Source organism: Heterodontus francisci, chromosome 23 (genome assembly GCF_036365525.1).
Source record: "Heterodontus francisci isolate sHetFra1 chromosome 23, sHetFra1.hap1, whole genome shotgun sequence".
In the NCBI taxonomy this organism is placed as follows: domain Eukaryota; kingdom Metazoa; phylum Chordata; class Chondrichthyes; order Heterodontiformes; family Heterodontidae; genus Heterodontus; species Heterodontus francisci.
Genome location: NC_090393.1, coordinates 30,187,168 through 30,208,675, shown reverse-complemented (window position 1 = coordinate 30,208,675; position 21,508 = coordinate 30,187,168). Strand labels below are relative to the sequence as shown.

At 40.1% G+C, this 21,508-nt stretch overlaps 1 protein-coding gene across 7 annotated transcripts in view; it reads left to right on the top strand.

The window, feature by feature from the left end:
• sh2b3 (SH2B adaptor protein 3) overlaps window positions 1–21,508 on the top strand; it is a 286,946-nt gene that overhangs the window by 8,822 nt on the left and 256,616 nt on the right. For 6 of the 7 annotated variants that reach the window (XM_068054957.1, XM_068054951.1, XM_068054954.1 and 3 more), the window contains exon 2: window positions 2,208–3,023. In XM_068054957.1, the coding sequence (XP_067911058.1) occupies window positions 2,208–3,023 (816 nt within the window). The remainder of the gene's footprint in view (window positions 1–2,207; window positions 3,024–21,508) is intronic. The other variant, XM_068054956.1, reaches the window with a different exon arrangement.

The following is a 21,508-nucleotide window of genomic DNA, read 5'->3' as shown; positions in this document are numbered from 1 at the left end:
ACATAAATTAAATAATTCTCAAAAGCCACTAAACTACCTGTTTTACCTCAGAAACACCTACAACTCCTCTCCGTATACTCCCCCACCCCCCACCCCACCCCCAGAACAGGCTTTACCCTTTCTCTAGGGCCTGGAGCTTTATTTAATTTTATGTCTACTCAGGCTTTCTTGAAAATATTTAATCGGCTCCAAGCGTCCTCATTAATAGTTTTAACTATATGATAATTAGGAGTTTGACGATCTCTGTTCTCCAATACTGAAATAAGTAAAGTTGAGAGCTTGTGCAGCCGAACTTTCTTTGCTACTGAAGTAAATAAAGCCTATCTGCATGTACAGTTGACTTAAGAGAAGGGGTGAAACTGAGGCCAGCAAGCATTGAGGGTAACATTATTTGACACCGAGCTAATTTTCCTTCTCCCACCCCTTTCCCTAAGTGACTGCAACTCAGGCACAGCTCATCCCAAGTGCACTGTTCTTCTGGATAGGATCTGAACCTACCTGTATCTATAGATTTGTGCCATTTTAATCAAATGCTCTTTGAAGGGGGCTTGCATCCAAAAATGGAAGAGGAAATATTACCATGAAGGACCTGTAGCAATAACAGTGACCTGACTGCCAGATGGTTCCTAGCCCTGATGCTTCTGCTCCCTTTATGTGTTTGGTCTTCTCTGATCCTCATATCTTAAGGGACTGGATACAAACACTAGGACTTACCTGTTGTGGGTGCTACTATGTTTAGGCCTCGCTGCCAAGTGGAGATTCAGCAAAATGAGTTGGGAGGCCTCGAAATGTCAATTTCATTCATTAGTATTTACATGTTTGTGCCGCTGCAACTGCAGGACCTCTGACCCCAATTCTCGCCCACCGCACCAGAAACCTGGAATTGTGTGTGAAAAGCCAGTAATTTCCTTCTTAACAGCTTTGGGAATATGTTTTGAGCTCTTAATGTCCTCTGAAGGCCAGTCTGATTATTGGGCAGGAGCATTCACTTCCACTGTTGGCTGATGTGTCATTTAATTCAGGGTGTGGTTCGGTGGCGGTTCCTGCAACTGATTTTAGACAAAATGTTACTGCCAACATAAAATTATTCATCAAAAACATTTTTTATGTTTGGTTATAGTTTTGTACATATTCTTGTAATAGTGGATATAACTGATGTTTAATTTCATTTGATTTACTGTATTGGGTATCCTACTTTTAATTATTTCTTTCTCCAGTGTCCTTTTATCCCTATCATGCCTATTTCATTTAGTTGATGCCTCTTCATATTCCTGTGTACACCTGTTGATGTTTAATGTGATTCTCTAACCTTTAGCAGCCACTTTTAGTATGTTGGAGAAGGTAGCTTTGCTTCGAGTGTTAAGAACATAAAATCATTTTACCCACAAGAAGGTGCAATTGCAGTATTTTCCCAAGTATATAATTAGGACAGTGCAGTTTTATAATGTAATGTTAGGAGGTCACTGGAGTGTGAACCCTGGCTATTTTTTTCTTCTCTCCCTTCCCCATCTTTTAACTCAAGAACACTGAAACCAGTTGATTTATCTGTGCTCCTATAACTCAGTATCCAGTGTAGATTGAATCTTGTCTTTCTGGTTTGCAGGGTTCCGTTCCACAGTGTGCAGTACATTTATCTACTGAGTACTATGAATCCAAAGAATGTCATTGGGGGAAAGCTCCAAAATAGCCTCTAATGGCGACCCTGCTTCTTTATAGGAATAGCTTCTGCTCTTAATCTTAAACATTGTTCTTAATCAGCATTGCAAATGATTTTTTAAAACTTGCACATATTAGTGCTGTCAAAACAATTGAAGCATCTATAGGTCTTTAACTGAGTACTGTGACCTTTCACGTTGAGTGTTTGAGTATTGTTAACAGATAAAGTATAGATGGCCCTATAAAGAGTCTTCTGAATTAATTATATGGCCTGTTACTCCTAAGACATTCAAAAGATCTTTCTAGGCCCTCTTAATAACTAAATCTTGGATTTAAAGCAGTTTTACAGTTTTCTTTTTGGCCATATATAGTTCAGAACTTCTAAAATTGTTTTCTTAATAGGAATAGCCAGGATGCATTTGGGTCCTTCTCAAAGGCTTTTGCTGTAATATGTATAATTGACCCAAATTTTGTTTGGTTGTCCTCTTTGTTTTCTCGCTTGCACCTTCCTCCAAAACCTCAAACATGGTATTTTGTTTTTCCTTTTCCAGCATAATCCAGCTGTCCCAGATGTTGCAATGAATGGCAACACTGTAGAACAAGGATCCTTGACACAGCCACGTACCTGGAAAGAGTTCTGTGAGCTGCATGCCCATGTCACTGCCAAGGAGCTCGCAAGGCAGTATTTACTGTTTGCAAATGAAAATCCAAATCACGACATACAGGGGGCTGAAAACTTTTCTTTACATTTCACAGATCTCTTTCAACAGTACTTCAGGAATGAGGTAAAGGAGGGATTTTCTCTGAACAGGTGTACCATTGTGCCCTTTACAGGAGTACAGGATTACAGGGAAACGGGCAGAAAGACTACCGATGGCTCTGCTGGTCTGGTTTTACCCAAGATGGAAGCTGAGGTGAACAGTGCTGAACAAACAGAAAGGAGTTCTGACACTAATCTGTCGTTTTCATCAAAATCCCGAAGTTCTGAAGATGTTTCAGTTTCTCCATCACTTGAACAACCCAAAACATTGAGTCAGTTTACAAGAAATGTGAAAGGCAGTATACGGAGTCTGTTCCGGAGAAAATCAATAGACGCTATAGCTGCAGAAGGAAAAGAAGGAGCTTCTGCAGTGGCTGGTTCACCTGAAAAGGACTGGTTTAAAAATCTGACTCATAAATTTACTTGGTCAAGGACTCTGTCTAGAGAAGAGGTTCATGACATCCGCAAAGAAGGCGTTTTAAATTATATGGTGGTGGATGACAGCATGGACATGGGGACACGATGGCAAAAATGTAGGCTGCTTGTGCGAAAGGCAAAGTCTTATGAAGGTGATGGATATATATTGGAGTTATTTGATCCACCAAAGGTATGTGCACTTTAATATTTACAAGAATTTATTTTCTTCAGGGGTGATTATGAAAGATTGTTTTCAGATGGAGCTAAGTTTCATGATGACTACAGACTGTGGCTGAGTCTTTAATTGTTCTGCATCAAAGCTTGTTCATATGAAGTTGAGATGATTGCAGACAACAGTGGGGACCTGTTTTAACAATTGTAATAAGCTGCATACAATAAACCCACAAACCCATAAGCCTAATATGTATCTGTCTGAGGTCTCTTACAACAGCATCTGTTTTAGCACATGGTTTGGTCTCCTGCCAGAGCATTACAGGTGTGTTAAGCCCAACCACGTTAAAGACATAACTTTGAAATCATTTTGGCTGTTAGTAACATTTTGATTGAAATTTTGAGTAGATACCATTTAGAGGTGACTTCGACGATCAGCATATAAAATCTTGTTAGGTGTTACATGACACTGTTATGTTGATCTGCACAGTATGTTACAAATTACTTTTCAGATATGGCCATTGACTAGATTGACTGGAAAGAAATGAAGCTCCAAATGTAGGCAATTTACTGAAAAGATAAGGATTGATCAGAATTTGTGCACTGATCTAATTTCCAAGGGATTTTTATTCATCAGCTTTAGAGTGCACAATGAGCTGTGATTATATGGCATAATTAGTAATTTGTTAGTGACTATGTTCATCCCATAATGTGTCTGTGAAACGACATCTCACCTTGCAGTGTACAGGCTACATATATTAAATATGGAAATCATACCATTGTAAAAATAAAATTATGGATATCAGAGTTAGGGATTATGGAATAAAAACAAGAAGTGCTGGAAATACTCAGCAGGTCTGGCAGCATTTGTGGAGAGAGAAGCAAAGTTAATGTTTCAGGTTAGTGACCCTTCATCAGAACCCTGTCTTTCTGCACAGATGCTGCCAGACCTGCTGAGTATTTCCAGCATTTCTTGTTTTTATTTCAGATTTCCAGCATCTGCAGTATTTTGCTTTTATTATTGGGATTATGGAGGTTGGTTACAAAATCATCTTGCAGCTCCTTTGTCACCTTTATGAAGCATGTAAATGCTGGTGCAAGAAAGTTTATCTGCAGTTGTAAGAATATTTTGTGCTGGACTAAGTTGTTGTAGTTATAGAAATTTTGCTGGATTATGTCTTACATGCACAGTTACATAAAAGAACTATTGAAGGTTCTATTATTCTATACCAAAGGCAAATAGGATCAGAAATTATGAATTACCACATGGTGCTTCGTCATGCAGCATAAAATGTTCCTTTTTATTTCAGATTTCCAGCATTTGTAGGATTTTGCTTTTGTTAAAGTGTCCCTTACTTATAATAGCTGAATTTTATGTTGACGTATTTGCACTGAATATCAGAGTGTCACTCCATAGAGTGGTAGGATGCATGTTTGTGCCATACTTCTCTAGGGTTTGAGGGCTTACTAGAATTCAAAGAGGATCAGAATGTTTGCACCAGTTTTAAACACAGGTTTTATTGTCTGTACAACATAATCTGTTTTTTCTTTTGCATTATTTCAATTTTTAGAAAAGAATTCCTAAACCCATTGTACAATCTTAAATTATATGTTTAGAATGTACCTTTTTGCTCTATTAATTGCATGTGATAATTTCTCTAATAGTGCAAAGGTTAGAACAGCACATCAAAAGTAGTAACTAGGGATTGGTGTTCATTTGGGCGCCGCATTGTGCAGCAGTGCCTTTGAACTCGGCGGGATGCCCGCATTCAGCAGCTGCTGCAGAGCCCCCGCGATATTTCGCGTAAGGGCTCATTTAAATCGTGGGGGCAGAGCGCCCACCCCCAATGACGTGTAGGGGTGGCCTCTGCGTCCCCGGCAACGGTATCCGATGCCACCGCACAGGTGCCGGCGCCATTTTTAAAGGGCTTTAAGCCCTTAGAATTATTTCAAATTTTTAAACGGGCAGCAATGTTAAATTTTTATTAAGCTGTAAGAAATATGTGGATGGCCCTTCCCCAATCCTCCAATGGTCATTTCAATGCCCGAAATGACAAAAACATTCCTTTTTCCCTACCCGAACTTTACCCCCTAAACTTATAACATTTGACCTATAACCCTTTCCCACTATCCCCACATCCGATAAAAAATGATTTCCCTGCTCTTCCACCCCTCCCGCCCTGAAATTTCTATTAATCCCCCCTCCCCAGCAGGTTTTCGCCTCGGAACACTGTGCGGAGTTCCGAAGGCGCGCGAAGGCCGAACAGAGGCCATAAAATCAGCATGGGATGTCAGGTAAGTTCACTTGAATGTAATTGCTGTCAGTTTAAATATGCAGATGAAAGACCCACTGCCAGCAGCGGGAGGGGGCTGCACAGAAGTCCCCCTGCTGCCAGTAATATGCGGTGGGCCCTTCTCGATGTCGCGGGTCGAGGCGGGCCTCTCCCTGCAACATTTTACCGGCCCCTGCGCCGCAACTGGAGGCATCGAGGAACCAGTAAAATTCAGCCCAGTATGTTGTATTACCACAAACATCTGCGTATCTTGATACAATGTTGAAAAAGTAATTTTACTGGCTAAAGTGAGTTAAATATTAAGCATTATTTGAATGTTCCATTTAAACTATATAAATGGGTACTTTAGACTTTGGAACTGGTTCAAATATTGAATTACCGTTTTATGCTTCTTAGACCATATCTGGCGTGGTTTTAATGTGTGATGTCAAAACAATTCTCTGAATTCTTTCACCTCAGTTAAATTAAATTGTTAAATCCTATAGAAATCAATTCCTAATCTACCATTTCTTGCACAGATCGGAGCAAAAGGTCACACATTCAGCACATCTGCAATTACCATCTGTTTAAATGTTTCCTTCTTTGATTGCTTAGTTTAAAAAAAAACAGAAAAGTGAAGGTTATGAGGTGGTGATGAAGCACTTGCTTATTGCCTGGCGAGTGCATCTAAACATGGAGACATTCCCTGGCCTCCTATAAACAGCAGCATTAACATAGCAATGCCCTTCTGGATGTTACATAAATATTTAACCATACATTTCCTGCTCATTAGCCATTATGCTTCAACTGTTCGTTTTAAATTTTTTGATAGATTAACCCTTTGGAGTAATGGCATTTTGAAAATTAATTGGACTCGATATTTGAGATTTTCTTAAAACCTTTATGCTGCTAACTAAACCAGGAGAGCAGTATTTTCAGCAAGTCCCTTTTTCTTGTAATTTTCTCGCTTTTTTTCTTCCCTCCCCTGAAGGCACACCGGTAACTTTCTTTTAATGTAGCAAAACATCCCAGAGTGCTTCGTAGAAGCGTAATCAGATGAAAATCAACACCAAGCAAATGAAGTGACTCAAAACTTAGCGGAAGAGGTGGGTTTTCAATTGGGTCTTAGAGGAGGCAAGGGAGGTGGAAAGACTGGGAGGTTTCCAGAATTTGCAGTCTACATGGCTGAAGGTATGAGCGTCAAAAGTGGACAAAAGCATCTCTTCACTACCTTATTCAAATTTTACTCTTTTTTTAGGTGCAAGCTTAGACTTAGTAACTGTAGGCAAACTATTTAACTGCAGAAGGCATCAGAACACAACGCGCATGGAAAGAGTGGGGGACTGGGACTAATTAGATAATTCTTTTAAAAAAAAAGAGCCGGCCCAGGCACAGTGGGCAGAATGGCTTCCTTCTGTGTTGTACAATTGTATGATTTTATTATTTTATCTCCGTCTGGCAGCCAAACTTGATGCCCACACAAGAATATTTTCTCTTCCTTCCTGGTGCAGGGGTACTGTAGGTAATAATTGTGTTGCAGTGTCCCTTTTGCTTGTTACTTTTTCCAACACCTAACAAGTTACAAGAATGTGAAGAGCTTTTCCTTGGTGTCTGAGTGCTGTAATTAACATGGTAGTTTCATAGCCTGGTATAATAAGTACAACTATTACTGTAATATGCTGTGGGATGATATACTACAGCTCCTCCAATATAGTTTCCACCTGTCATAATATTGGGAATATCCTTTGTCCTACCTTCTCAAGGGCAATTAGGGATGGGCAATAAATGCTGGCCGAGCCAGTGGCGCCCACATCCCATGAACGAATAAAAAAAAAATGACGCCAGTGTCAAAATCAGGGCACATCAGAAAACTTCTACATAAAATGACAAGGCAGAAAAATCAGTTGCAGTAAGACAGTTGCCTGTCTGTTGGATTTCACAAAAGTTAACATATCTGTAAGAGAATTAAGACAATAATCAAATCTTGAGGTTTAGGAAACAAAAAAAAGTTCACAGTTTGATATCATCTAAAGAGCTCAGTTAGATCATTGCTCTGTAATTTCCTTACAGCTACACATTATTCTGTCAAGTTTTGGTGGGGCTGAATCTGTGGGCTAGTTGCTTGACATTCCAGTCCCTTGGTAATATGTCCTGTGCCAACAATCTATTCCCCAGGCAGCAAGTTAGAATGCATTGTTTTAGTGGAGAGCTTCACTTCAAAGTAAATGAAAAGCTGGGCACATAGAATAAGCAAATTTAACAGCAAGAAATATAGTGGAGGTTTGTTGAGTTCAGTGGCCATTCTTCCTACTGAAAAAGGCTATATGAACATTAGGGTTGGCACAGGCTATAAATATTTCAATATTTTGACATATTAATGTTGGAGTTAATTTGGGCTTTCAGGATTATTCTTCAGTGCTATGTAAAAATCTACCCTTCCAATACGTCAGTACTACTCTTCTCAATTCATCCCAGAGTTGTATCCCAGTTTTTTTTTTTCCCATCACCAATTTGGTCTGTGATCCCTCCTTCCCTGTAGCCTATAATTTCCATGAGCAGTGATGGTCTTCTGATACCAAGTCTGATCTGTGCAGCTCAACACCATTCTTTATGTTGCACTTACCCACTGAGCTATTGAGGATTCGATGTTGAATGACTTGGTTTAGGTTGCTGTAGCATTATGTGGCATAAACTCATTATTCACCACACAACAGGAAACCCCGGTCCCATCAATTTATTATATCGATCAATGATATACATTTTAAAATGAAACACCATTGTTTGAGAACCGAAGTGAGAGCAGTGTTGTGATTGTCGAGCAAAATTAAGATAAATGCCATTTTAGAAAATTTCTGACTGCTTCCATATGAAAATGCAAAATATTTTTTCATTTCTCTTTAAGCTGTGCAGTAGTTTTACTGGACTGTTTGCAGCCTTTGACTTTCGGATAAACATTTGATGTTCTGTTTCCTGTTGTTGTGCCATGGAAGTGCATTTTTCCCCTTTATCTGGGTTTTACTTCTATATTTGGTCCATTGTTGCTCTCTGACAACTAAAAGCAGTTTTGCACTAAAGTAATAAACACAATCATTTACAACATTGCACATTTTAATTTATTCAGTACTTCAAATTAAGAAATGATGGAGATGAGATTAAACACAGAAAGCAGCAGTACACTGAAATTATATTCATTGGTCTACTAAATTTCAAACACTACGTTTCCCCCTATTTTCTCCCCTTCTGTCTTAAAGGCACTTATACTGTTTTATAACCCACAGATGCCAGTAGCCTTCTAATATTACATTTAGTGTCTTTTCTGTGTGTGAGCATTGAGCATTGGCAATTCGGGGTAGGGAGAGCGTAGGGTAGGTGGGGCGGCACAGTGGCGCAGTAGTTAGCACTGCAGCCTCACAGCTCCAGCGACCCGGGTTCAATTCTGGGTACTGCCTGTGTGGAGTTTGCAAGTTCTCCCTGTGTCTGCGTGGGTTTCCTCCGGGTGCTCCGGTTTCCTCCCACAGCCAAAAGAATTGCAGGTTGGTAGGTAAATTGGCCATTATAAATTGCCCCTAGTATAGGTAGGTGGTAGGGAAATATAGGGACAGGTGGGGATGTGGTAGGAATATGGGATTCGTGTAGGATTAGTATAAATGGGTGGTTGATGGTCGGCACAGGCTCGGTGGGCCAAAGGGCCTGTTTCAGTGCTGTATCTCTGAACTGAACTGAACTGAATTGCCGTTGAATCTTTCCTTGTACAACACTTACCCTTTTTAATATAAGTCAAATAAACAGCAATCAGGACCAAGCTCCTGGCTGATTTTTTTTTTCTGCCACTCTAGTTGAGGGGCACAGTAGGTAATTTTAATGTCCCTACTACTTGAGGTCAGGCACAGACTCCAGAGGTCAAATTTTCCTGTCTGGCTCAGATATGCATAATCGAAATGCATTAAAGCACTCCAAGATGTGCATTTTGAGTCTTTGTATACCAGGGTTGGATTTAATAGTTTGCCTCAGCTCCTCTTAAACTGGTTCTGGGCATGTTTTAAAAACTCCACAGTAACTGCAGACCTACAGCCTAACCGCCCACCCATCGCACTGTTGCTTAAGTATAAGTCAGCCAAATGGCATGACTATTGGTGTGTTGTGGGAATTGTAATCTTTCAGTTGCATTCGACCTTCCCCCTAGTTTGTACCAGTACAGAATAACACAAACAATAACCAGGAAGTCAGGGTGTTTTTGCACAGTATATGAAGTAAGTTGTTTTTCAGCCTTTAGTAGGTCTCTGTGCTCTTGCAGTTGAATTTTTACCCCAGGCACATTAGAATTTGCCATTCCCTTGTAAAGCCAAATTATCTTTTGAATTGATATAATTATCTGGTACCATGTTGAAGTACGTGAATTTCCGTTAGCTTTGTCATTCAGTAGAATCCTAGCAGTACAGATCAGTGTTAAATTTCTATCCTGTAACCTTTTTTTCCAGTTCTCTCCCTTCCTGTGCTAAAGGTCATGACTTATGTAGGGGCGCAGTCCCACAAGCAGCTGAAATCCTCCTGTATTTCATCCAAGTTGCCATTTTTCATCTGTGACCCTGAACATTAAGTGTCAGCAGGCAATTTGACTGAAGTGGACATTACATTCATACCTAATCCTGATAAGCACACGTAAACGTTTCAGCAGGGAATCTTGACTAGTAATCTGGAGAAGAAACCTTGACTCGCTGTCTATCCCTGGGATGTTGGGACTTCTCCAATACAAATGCCCTTTTGAATAACATTTATCCATTGCGGTCAAATTGATTCAGAGGATAAAAGTAGCATTTAGAAAAGCCCATTTACGAAACTCCATTTGAAAGCCTGCAGAAAAGTATACTGTGTTACTCAGACATTTTCAAGAAATGCCATTCAAATTATGTAAAAGTTGTATTCTTGATGTTTTGAACAAAAGCTTTTAATGGCAAGAAAAAAAAATACTGTTAAAGCACAGACAGGACTGTGAGCCTTTTATGTCTAAGAATCTCAGGAATTCCTATTACTTTGAGTGGGACTTGGCTGATAGTTTTGTACTGATTCAAAGTGAAGTCCATATGTAATTATCTTAAAATGAACTTATACCTGTGATCCTGATGTATTTTGGTATAGAAGATGTTCTTCTAAGTGTATTCAGAGATAAAAGCAGCATTTAGGAAAGTCCATCTACCACCCACACATTGTTCTTAGCTCAGAGGGCTGGTTAAGAGACCTGCCCCAGGCCTTTGCTGGGAAGAACAAATATTGAGTCAATTTGGTGCTAGTTTTCTCTCCTTTCCTATGATGAGAAGCTTCAAACACCAGGTGAGTAAAAGCAGGGTGACACACAAGTGCTGTTATAGTATGGTACAGTATAGCATGTTGAACCAACACTCTGCAAAACCAGTGATCTGACTTAATACATTTTTTAGTTTCTCTGTATTCAAGTAACTGAGGACATTTTGTTTCTGCACATGTTTCTGAGAGCAACAGACTCATTTTCAATATTCCTTTAAAGATTAAGAATGTAAACTCCCTGTTCCAGTTTTGATTCATAGAAACAGGAGTAGGTCAGTCAGCCCTTTGAGCCTGTTCAGCCATTCAATTAGGTCATGGCTGATCTGTACCTCAACTCTATTTAACCTGCCTTTGCTCCATATCCCTTGATATCCCTACTGAACAAAGATCTATTGATCTCAGTCTTGAACATTTCAATTGATTGAGCATCCATATAGTTCCAGATTTTCACTACACTTTGTGTGAAGAATTTCACTCCTAAATAGACTAGCTCTAATTTTAACATTATTCCCCTTGTTCTGGATTCCTCCACTCAAGCATATAGTTTCTCTGTATCTGCCCCATCAAACACCTTTATCGTTTTAAATTACATCACCCTTGAACCTAAACTCAAGGGAACTCAAGCCAAGTTTATGCAATCTGTCCTCGTAATGTAACCCTTTAAACCCTGATATCATTCTGATGAATCAGGGCTGTGCCCCTTCCAAGGTCTACATTCTTTCCTGTTGTAAGGTGCCCAATACAGAGGCAGTGCTCCAGGTGGAATCTGAACAAGGCTCTGTACCACTTAAAAAAAAAGTCCTCTCTTTTGTATTCCAAACCCATCTGTAAACATTCCATTAACCTTTTTAATAATAAAAACAGAAAGTGCTGGAAATACTCAACACGTCTAGCCACATCCATGAAGGGAGAAACAGCGTTAATGTTTCAGATCTGTGACCTTTCATCAGAACAGGCAAAGGTTAGAAATGTAATCAGCTTTGAGCAAGTGAAAGGGCAGGGGAGGAAGAAGAACAAAAAGGAAGATATGTGGCAGAGGGCAGGAGAGATTAAAAGACAAAGATGTCACAAAACAAAGGCAAAGGGAGTGCTAATAGTCGTGTTAAAAGACAAAGTGTTAGTCCAGAGAGAATGTTAATGGCAGAATAATGAACAGCTTTGTCCAAAAGCAAAAACCTGAAAAACATGTTTAAAACAGGCCTGTGGTTAAAAAATAAAATAAAATCAAAAAAGGCAGCCGTGCTCTGGAATTGTTGAACTCAGTGTTGAGTCCAGAAGGCTGTAGAGTGCCTAATCAGAAGATGAGTTGCTGCTCCTCAAGCTGCAGCAGGCCCAGGACAGAAATGTTGGCATTGCAGCAGGGTGGTGAATTAAAATGGCAAGCAACGGGAAGCTCAGGGTCATGCTTGTGGACTGACAGAGGCGTTCCGCAAAGCGGTCACCCAATCTGCATCTGATCTCCCCAATGTAGAGGCAACCGCATTGTGAGCAGCGAATGTAGTATGCTAAATTGAAAGAAGTACAAGTAAATCACTGCTTTACCTGGGTCCCTGGATAGTGAGGAGAGACGAGGTAAAAGGACAGGTATTACACCGCCTACGATTGCATGGGAAGGTGCCAAGGTGTCTGGTGGAGTTGGAGAAGTGGACCAGGGTGTCGCGGAGGGAACGATTGCTTTGGAATGCTAACCGGGGAAGATGTGTTTGGTGGTGGCATCATGCTGGAAGTGGCAGAAATGGCAGAGGATGATCCTTTGGATGTGAAGGCTGATGGGGTGGAAAGTGAGGACAAGGGGAACCCTGTCGTGGTTTTGAGAGGGAAGGGAAGGGGTGAGGGCAGACGTGCAGGGGAGCGATTTTCTTGTACTTCTTTCAATTTAGTATACTGTTTCGCTGCTCACAATGCGGTTGCCTCTACATAGGGGAGACCAGACGCAGATTGGGTGACCGCTTTGCGAAACACCTCCACTTAGTCTGCAAGCATGACCCTGAGCTTCTGGTTGCTTGCCATTTTAATTTGCCACCCTGTTCCCATGCAAACATTTCTGTCCTGGGCCTGCTGCAATGTTCCAGTGAACCTCAGCGTAAGCAAGAAGAACAGCATCTCATCTTCCAATTAGACATTCTACAGCCTCTGGACTCAACACTGAGTTCAACAATTTCACAGCCTGACTGCCTTTTTTGATTTGATTTGATTTTTTAACCATGGGCAGGTTTTAAACATGTTTTTCAGATTTTTGCTTTGGACAGAGCTGTTCATTATTCTGCCATTAACACTCTCTCTGGTCTCGTGTTTTGTCTTTTAACACAACTGTTAGCACTCCATTTACCTTTATTCCGTGACGTCTTTGTCATTTATTCTCTCCTGCCCTCTGCCCTATCAGACACTTTCCCTTTTGTTCTTCTTCCACCCCTGCCCCCGCTTTTCACTTGCTCAAAACCTGTTACATTTGCCAGTTCTGATGGAAGGTCACAGACCTGAAACATTAACTCTGTTTCTCTTTCCACAGATGCTGTCAGACCTGCTGAATATTTGCAGCACATTCTGTTTTTATTTCAGATTTCCAGCATCTGCCGTAGTTTGCTTCAACCCTTTTAGTAACTTTTGTACCTCTACATTAGCTTAGTTGAGGTGGTATGGAAGAACTTCAATTGCCCTCGGTACTCAGGAATAAGAAGGGGAATATCGGCTACTTTTTATTTTTTGATTGCTATGCATTCCCCCACAACTGGAACTGCACATGTATGAGTGCTGAGTGAGAGCAAGTTGATCTTGAAAATGCCTCTGCAGTTGAATAGACCACCAATACTCACTGCCGAGGCTCATCCATGAATAAAGCGCCTTGGTGCTGTAGAACTCTATATCAGCAAACGAGGAGAGCAGAAGAGATGATTTTTTAAAAAATAGCGTCTCTGATGTCCTGAGACAAATGCACCCCTTGGGTGTTTCAGAGCCATACACTATAAGATCACAGATGCAATTCCTAGTTTAATCTCAGCCATTGTGCCAGTATGAGTGCCATAATTGCAAACTGGTGATCCCCTGCTGCAAATTTTGGTATCTTGGATTAGAAGAAGGTTGGGCTCCGGTGTAATGCCCTCTACACTGACTACATGGCCATTGCTTATTATTTAGTTTAGGTATAAAAAAAGGATCACTTGAATGAGATATAGGGAGGCTGCTGGTATCTTTGTATCTGTATTCCATCCAGCAAGAATCAGCACATTGAGAAAAGAGGTGAGGAAATGAGAGACATTTTTCTTTGAATATAGGAAGTTCTAGGTGGAGTAGTGACCAGTTTGTGTTCATTGCATGTTGGGCACATGAACTCGATTTCACAGATTACTATGAAATATAAAAACTTATCCAATGGCGTCTATGATCTATGAAATAGTGCATTCTCAGAATATCGCCCATCTCTGATAGCATTTGTATTCTGTTTAACTGACAGTAGAAGTATGATTTGCCCCTGCTTGTCAGGAACCCTGATCATGTGCCTGTGATACTTTGGGTACTGAAACATAAATCAAAGTTCTACATCTCCTATTTCGTAAATGAAAATTGTTGTCTCATTTCTCAGAAAACAAGCAAAGTGTTTTCAGTGAAATGGCTTACAAGGAAGCAGGTGTTGCAGATAGATTACTGAAAGATTGTGACTCAACGGTCTGCTTAAATATGTTGTCAGCAAAAAAGCTTTTTTGCAGAACACCTAAGCTGCAACACTCTGAGAAGGTTAAGACACTAGAGAATGTTTGCTATTTGCCTATTACTTCAGTTGTCTTGTTTAAGCTAAAAGTGTATTGGTCAGTTAGCTAATCACCATTACACCAAAGTTTTCTCAATGTATTTGTTCAAAAGGGTAACCCAGCCAGGGAAAGGATATTGTGTACATTTATTTCCCTATTTTATATTTAATCACAATATCCTATATCCATAAATTAATTGTGACATACACTGAATTAAAAAATTCACTCTACACACTTGAGCACATAACCTAGGCTGACACTTCAGTGCATACCGAGGGAGCGCTACATTGTCAGATGTGCTATATTTTGAATGAAATGTTAAATTGAGGTCTAACCTGCTTAGGTGGACATAATAGATCTATGTGGAGAAGAACATGGAATTCTCAGGACCCCTGGCCAACATTGCTCCTTCACCCAACATCACCAAAAACAGTTTAAATGGCCATTACTCCTTTCTTCTTGGGATCTTGCTCCGTGTGAATTGCCTGCTGCATTTGCCTGCATAACAGCATTCTGCCTCAGAAGTAATCTGTTCGCTAAAAAGCAATTTATGACATCCTGAGGATGTGTTAAGGTGCTATTTAAATGCAAGTTTGTTCTTATACTGGTCTAACCTCGGATGCTTCCTGTCACTGCACTGCATAATTTCTGTCCTGTGGCCTCTTCAAGCTGATCACAAAATTCGTGTCAATAGGGTGTTTTTATTTTTTGCATTGTGGAAGATGGTTCAGATCCATCACTTAGATCTTTAAATAAGGTTTAGAGAAGTGGTTTTTGTTATTTTGGGCTGGTTTGAAATATGAATGTCAGATTAAAAGAAATTGTTAGGTCGAAGTATTTTCTCCCCCTTCATTGACATGCACAAAATTTAGGTCTGGAGCAAATTAAGCTTTGGGTCAAATATACCGAACTGTCATTGTAAAATAATTCTTTGCAAAATCATACATTTTCAGTACTGAATGTAATGCAATACAACTGCTGTATAATAGTTTTTTTTCAGACCTATGTTGGCCAAGTTTTGGTTTAGGTTTAATAAACATTATGTAAAGAGGCAGCTGCTATGGACACGGGGAAGAAATAGGAAGTGATTCTATTAGCTGTGAATCTTCACAAACAGAAACCAATTACCCATTTCTGTTTTCAAGTTTGCGTTCTTAGTATAGGTCAAAAAAGAAAAAAAAAATCTCAGAACAAATAATTTATGAAATGAGTATTAGGTCTTTGGATGGTCCAAAGGCACCAAAAATGGACAAAGTTTAGTTCAATAATGATAAAAGAATCTTTGTGGAGCAGTATTGGCATTCGCATTCCAGCTACTGGTATTAATGTGGAAAGTTCTCCCTTCTTTAATTAAATCTATATCTTATCTAGAGTCAGTTCATAAGGTACTTCAAAATAAAATTGTGTTAAGCTCTTTTCAACATGAAAGGTGCTATATAAACACAACCACTATTTTTGTTCACTCAATTGCTTAAGTTTTTACATGGAGAAAGTGGGGACAAAACCTTTGAATAAGGTGAGTCAAGGCAGTAGTTACTTTCTGTGAAGAGTGTTGTTGATCCTAGTTTGTTGATCCAAACAACCTTAATATTTGTGGTAGCAGATTTGGAGGTATAATCCTTCTCAGTTGAATGCACAGCATGTTCACAGGTTAGCTTAAATAGAGTAAAATTTGTCTGATCACTAGTTTCAGATACATCAATGAACATTTATTTATTCACCAACACTCTTGCCTACTTTCTCTCAGTTTTTCTGTTATGAGTCATCGTTACAGCTTTATATTGTACCACTCGCATTTTGCCTATGACTGCACAGTCAAGCCACAATTACCTCAGCCTCCCTGAAAAAACCTTAGATATAGTAGTATCAAATAGATTATACTGCAAGAAAAAAGGCCTTTTTTATTATTGTTCAGTTAACAGGTATTTTAAATGAATTATGTTCGAGCAGAAAGTTTTCTAACATACTTTTTAGTCTACAGAGTGCATTGTGTTTGGAAATTAATGGAATGATTGACAAAAAACAAACATCAAAATCTTTTCAAATTGCAATAAAACTAGTTAAAAGATTTTTCTTTTGTAAAATTTGCCAGTAATTGCCGTAAATGATGTTGCTGAGAAATAATGAATTTCCTGTTTATGCCTCAGGCTAGCAACATTGCTGCTTCTAATACTTGGCAACCTGATTGTGTAATCCATGTTCGTAGACCAGGTCATGGGGTCAGAGGGAGACCCATGGGTAAGATTTATGTGAAACTATATATTACCGTGCTATATTAAGAACAAAAACTAGTCCATCATTTTAGTCCTGATTTTAACTCTGGGCAGGTTTTGGATGGGTGGGTAGCAGTGAGTTGGAATCTCACCCGCTACTTTAGAAATTAGGCCTGGGCTATTTTAATTCTTGGGCCTCATTTAAATCCTTTCGGCTGACTTCACACCCGTTCTGGTAAGCAATGAAAAATCATGTGGCCCGGAGGCTGTCTGCCACCATGAGGTGGGTGATAGGATTGGCTTTTGGGTCTGGCTCATTGGGGTCTTGCATTTGGGAAATGGGAGGGGGAAGGTAGCAAAAGTAAAGGGCATGGGAGGCCTAAGCTCTTCTGAGGGGCCTGGATGAGCACTTCCCACTATCTTCACCTGACAGGAAAGCCACAACAAATTCCCCATTCAGGCTATCAGTTTAAATTGCAGTTGTGTCCTGATGATGTCATTAACAATAACAATTTGAATTTATATAGTACCCTTAGAGTAATAAAGTGTCCCAAGGTGCTTCACAGATGCATTATAAAACAAACTATGACACCGAGCCACAAAAGGAGATACTAGGGCAGATGACCAAAAGCTTGGTCAAAGAGGTAGTTTTTGAGGAGCACTCTACAGGAGGAAAGTGAAGAAGTGAGGCAGTGAGATTTGGGGAGGGAATTCCAGGGCATAGGGCCTAGGTAGCTGATGGCATGGCCACCAATGGTGGAGCGATTAAAATCTGGGAAGCTCAAGAGGTCGGAATTAGCGGAGCGCAGATATCTTGGACAGTTGTGGGGCTGGAGGAGATTGCTGAGATATGGAGAGACGAGGCCATGAAGATTTTGGAAACGAGGATGAGAATTTTAAAGTCAAGGCCTTGTTTACCCCAGAGCCAGTTTAGATTAGTTAGCCTAGGGGTGATGGGTGAATGGGATCTGGTACGAGTCAGGAGACTGGCAGCAGAGTTACAGATGACCTTAAGTTTACGGAGGGTAGAATGTGGGAGGCTGGCCAGGAGTGCAATAGAATAGTCAAGTCTAGAGGTAACAAAGGCTTTTTTTTATTCTTTCATGGGATATGAACGACGGAAGCAAGGCCAGCATTTGTTGCCCATTCCTAATTGCCCTTGACAACTGAGTGGCTTGCTTTTCAGAAGTCAGTTAAGAGCCAACTGCATTGCCGTGGGTCTTGGGTCACATGTAGGCCAGACCAGGTAAGGATGGCAGATTTCTCTCCCTGAAGGACATTAGCATGGATGAGGGTTAAGATTAAGACATTATTAATTAAGACATGTATTGAGACGTGATATGTATATATAAAGAAGGACTCCACCAGCTTTGGGCTGATGGTTTTGCGACTTGCTTATTGGAGCAGGTTAAAATTCAGAATGGTCGGTTCATGGAGGCTTAGTAACCTGGACAATTTTAACTTCCCACTTGCTTGGTTTGTATTATGTGGGTATGATTTAAAATCGCCCCCATATACGATGCCATTGGTGCTGTGGCTCTTTTTTTTTCTGATTTGTTGAGAAATTGAGATTTTTTTTAAAGATTCCACAAATTCTAGGTGGTTTGGCTTAAAATATGATGAGCTTCAAAGTCCCAGGAGATAACTGACGTTTTTGACATGGCAATCCAAAGTAAGACCAACCCTGGTGGTTCTTCACCCAGAGAATAGTGGACCTATGGAACAGACTGTGCACATGTGGTGAATGCTAATTCACTAAATTCCTTCCAGCAAGAGCTGGACTTGTTTCTGACTGGGGCGAAGTTCCCCTCATATAAAATATAGGTACTGTAAAACATAAATTGGGGCCAGTGTGGTCTCCTAGATTACTTTTGTTCACCTTAAAGGTGTCAGAGAGAAATTTTCCAGATTTTATTTCTATAATTGACCTGGGTTTTATCTGATCTTTTGACCCTCCCAAGAGATTAGTTGACTTTCTGGTCCAGTGGGGAGCGTGTTTATCGTGATACACAAGGTATTGCAGTTACATGCGACAGGCTGGATGGACCAGGAATTTTTACTTGTTTGTCATTGTTGAATATTTGTAAGTTGCCCACATCAATTTAGAGGGGCAAAAGAAAATATTTAAAATATTCCAAAGAATCAAGCAGCTGAAGTTTATTTGGGCGCTGGATGACCTTATAGAGTCATTGAATGGTTACGGATAGAATTATCATGTTTTCTTTCTTGCTATATTTAGTCCAGTACCGAGAAATCAAGATGGATTATTTCTGGTTTTAGATTTTCAGGATTTTCATGTCCCGGCCAGTTCTGTGCAGAATATTTTCAGTTTTTGCTCTTTGGCAGCAGCTTGCTCCTGGGTCAGCACTGCTGGCAGTACATTGGATGATTAAGTGCTTGTTGCCAATGTTAGCTCTTGTTTTAAACTAGACTGTCATTTTACTAGATATACTTAAATGGTGAAATTGATTCTTCCTGTAAAAATACACCCAAAACTCCAGTGAATGGCCCCTTGATAGGAGCTGGCATGAAAACAAAAGCTATCATTTAAAACTGGACAAGTAACAGTTGTAATGAGCCAGCAGGGAGATTACTGAAGTAAGTGCTTTTGGAATTTTATTTTCTAGAAAGCAGAAATATGTGATTGAAATTAATCCTTCATTAATGCCTACCTAGTTGTTTTTGTGGTTGATGACAGATCTTTACAGGATGCAGCTTGCACTTTTGGTATGTCTGTTTGTCTATCCATATATGAATGGCTTAGGTTTGACTTGTCTCTTTAGGGGTATGTGTATTTTATGTAATCCATCAATAAAATCTTCACCCATTCCTTTTGTATGTTCTTTTTTCTTGCTATGCACCTTTCCCAGCAGACAAGTGGTATATTCCAAGTCTATTGCAATGCCGTTAAGAGACCAATGATTTGTTTTTTTATTCGCGTGTGGGTGTTGCTGGTTAGGCCAGCATTTATTAAGCAGACCTAGTTACCCGTGAACTGGCATTTAAGAGTCAAATGGGCGGCACAGTGGCGCAGTGGTTAGCACCGCAGCCTCACAGCTCCAGCTACCCGGGTTCAATTCCGGGTGCTGCCTGTGTGGAGTTTGCAAGTTCTCCCTGTGTATGCGTGGGTTTCCTCCGGGTGCTCCGGTTTCCTCCCACATGCCAAAGACTTGCAGGTTGATAGGTAAATTGGCCTTTATAAATTGCCCCTAGTATAGGTAGGTGGTAGGGAAATATAGGGACAGGTGGGGATGTGGTAGGAATATGGAATTAGTGTAGGATTAGTATAAAAATGGGTGGTTGATGGTCGGCACAGACTCGGTGGGCCGAAGGGCCTGTTTCAGTGCTGTATCTCTAAATAAAAAAAATAAACCACATTGCTGTGGGTCTGGAGTCACATGTAGGTAGGGGTCAGACAACGGATTTCCTTCCCTAAAGGACATTCGTGAACCAGATGGGTTTTTACAACAATCGACAATGGTTTCATGGTCACCATTAGACTAGCTTTTAATCCCTAGCTTTTCCATCTGCTGTGGTGGAATTCGAACCTGTGTTCCCAGAGCATTAGCCTTAGCTCTGGATTACTAGTCCAGTGACATTACCATTATGTCACCACCTCCCTGTAGACATGAGTTGATTACTTATCCTTTGGTTGTATTTACATTTTCTCTCCAAGGATTCATTGTGTAAAGAATCCCAGGAAATTGTTAGTGACCTGTGCCTTGTAGCACAGCAAATTCTTGTGGTGATACAACATACCCTCTGCTGGGTTTTCTAATGCTTTGGAATTTGCTTGGTTATATTGTGGAGCAGCATTGTTAGCAATGGAGAAATTACTGTTTTAAAAATCAGGATTATACTCTCTTTTTTTGGATATGCAGTAAAACACCATGGGTAGTGCAATAGGTTAGTGTGCTAATGAAGTCAGATTTATATATACATTTTCCACATGGCAATGAAAGTAACCCAAATGTTCATGTCATATTCACCAGAAGCAATGATGGAAACAGAATCCACAATAGCTTTCAAAACAGAAATGGATAAATATTTCACAAAGAAAAATATAAAAGGGCATGGGGAAAGGACTGGGGAGTAGGCATAAGTTCTTTTAGAAAACTGTCACAGACACAATAGGCTAACTATCCACCACATCTCCTGTACAATACTATGAAATAAGAATGGAAAATGCAACCATGTGGCTAGTCTGTCAGCATACTTAGAGAAAAGACAGGTTAACATTTTGAGTACATGATCCTCTACATACATCATGAATTAGATGAGACTGATTCACAAATGGATCTTGGGCTACTGTACCTCTTAGCGTATGCTGTATTAACTTTTCTTAATTTGTGCACTTATCCTAGGAAGAAAAATAATAATGAACAGAGAGAAATGTTGTACTAAGCTCCCAGCCTACTTCATAAACATTCCAGTGGTGGTAGATCCTGTGCTGGCAGGTGTACCACTATTCCAGTAAGGTGTCAACTGTTCTACAGATAAGTAAAAGAGGGGAAAATGGGCTGCTATCTGACAATTATCCTGCTCCTACTGAAGGCACAGTATCAGGGTGGAATGAGGAAACCATCTTGGTGTGTTTATGTTGTGCTTTGTTAACGTAAAAAAAAGTTCTGTGAATCCAATAGTGTAGCACTCTAGTACACTAACTTTCCATACTGGAGTGGTAGGCTGCACCCTCTCCATTTGGATTTCCTGCACAATCTTTTCCCTAACACTGCCAGGTTGAGTTCCTGTCCAGTCACTAACTTCCACAGGAAGGTGTGGGTGGTGGTGCAGGGGAGAATATGATGGGTGAAAGAGTTCACCCCATGCCAAATCACATCCTAACAACTAATTAAAAAACTGATACTCATTTTTGCGAGCTATATAACCAGGAAAAGAAGATTGAAGAAGGTTTCAGAATTAAAAACAGATGCTTGGGCATTTGGGTGGGAGTTGGAAAATTTATAAAAT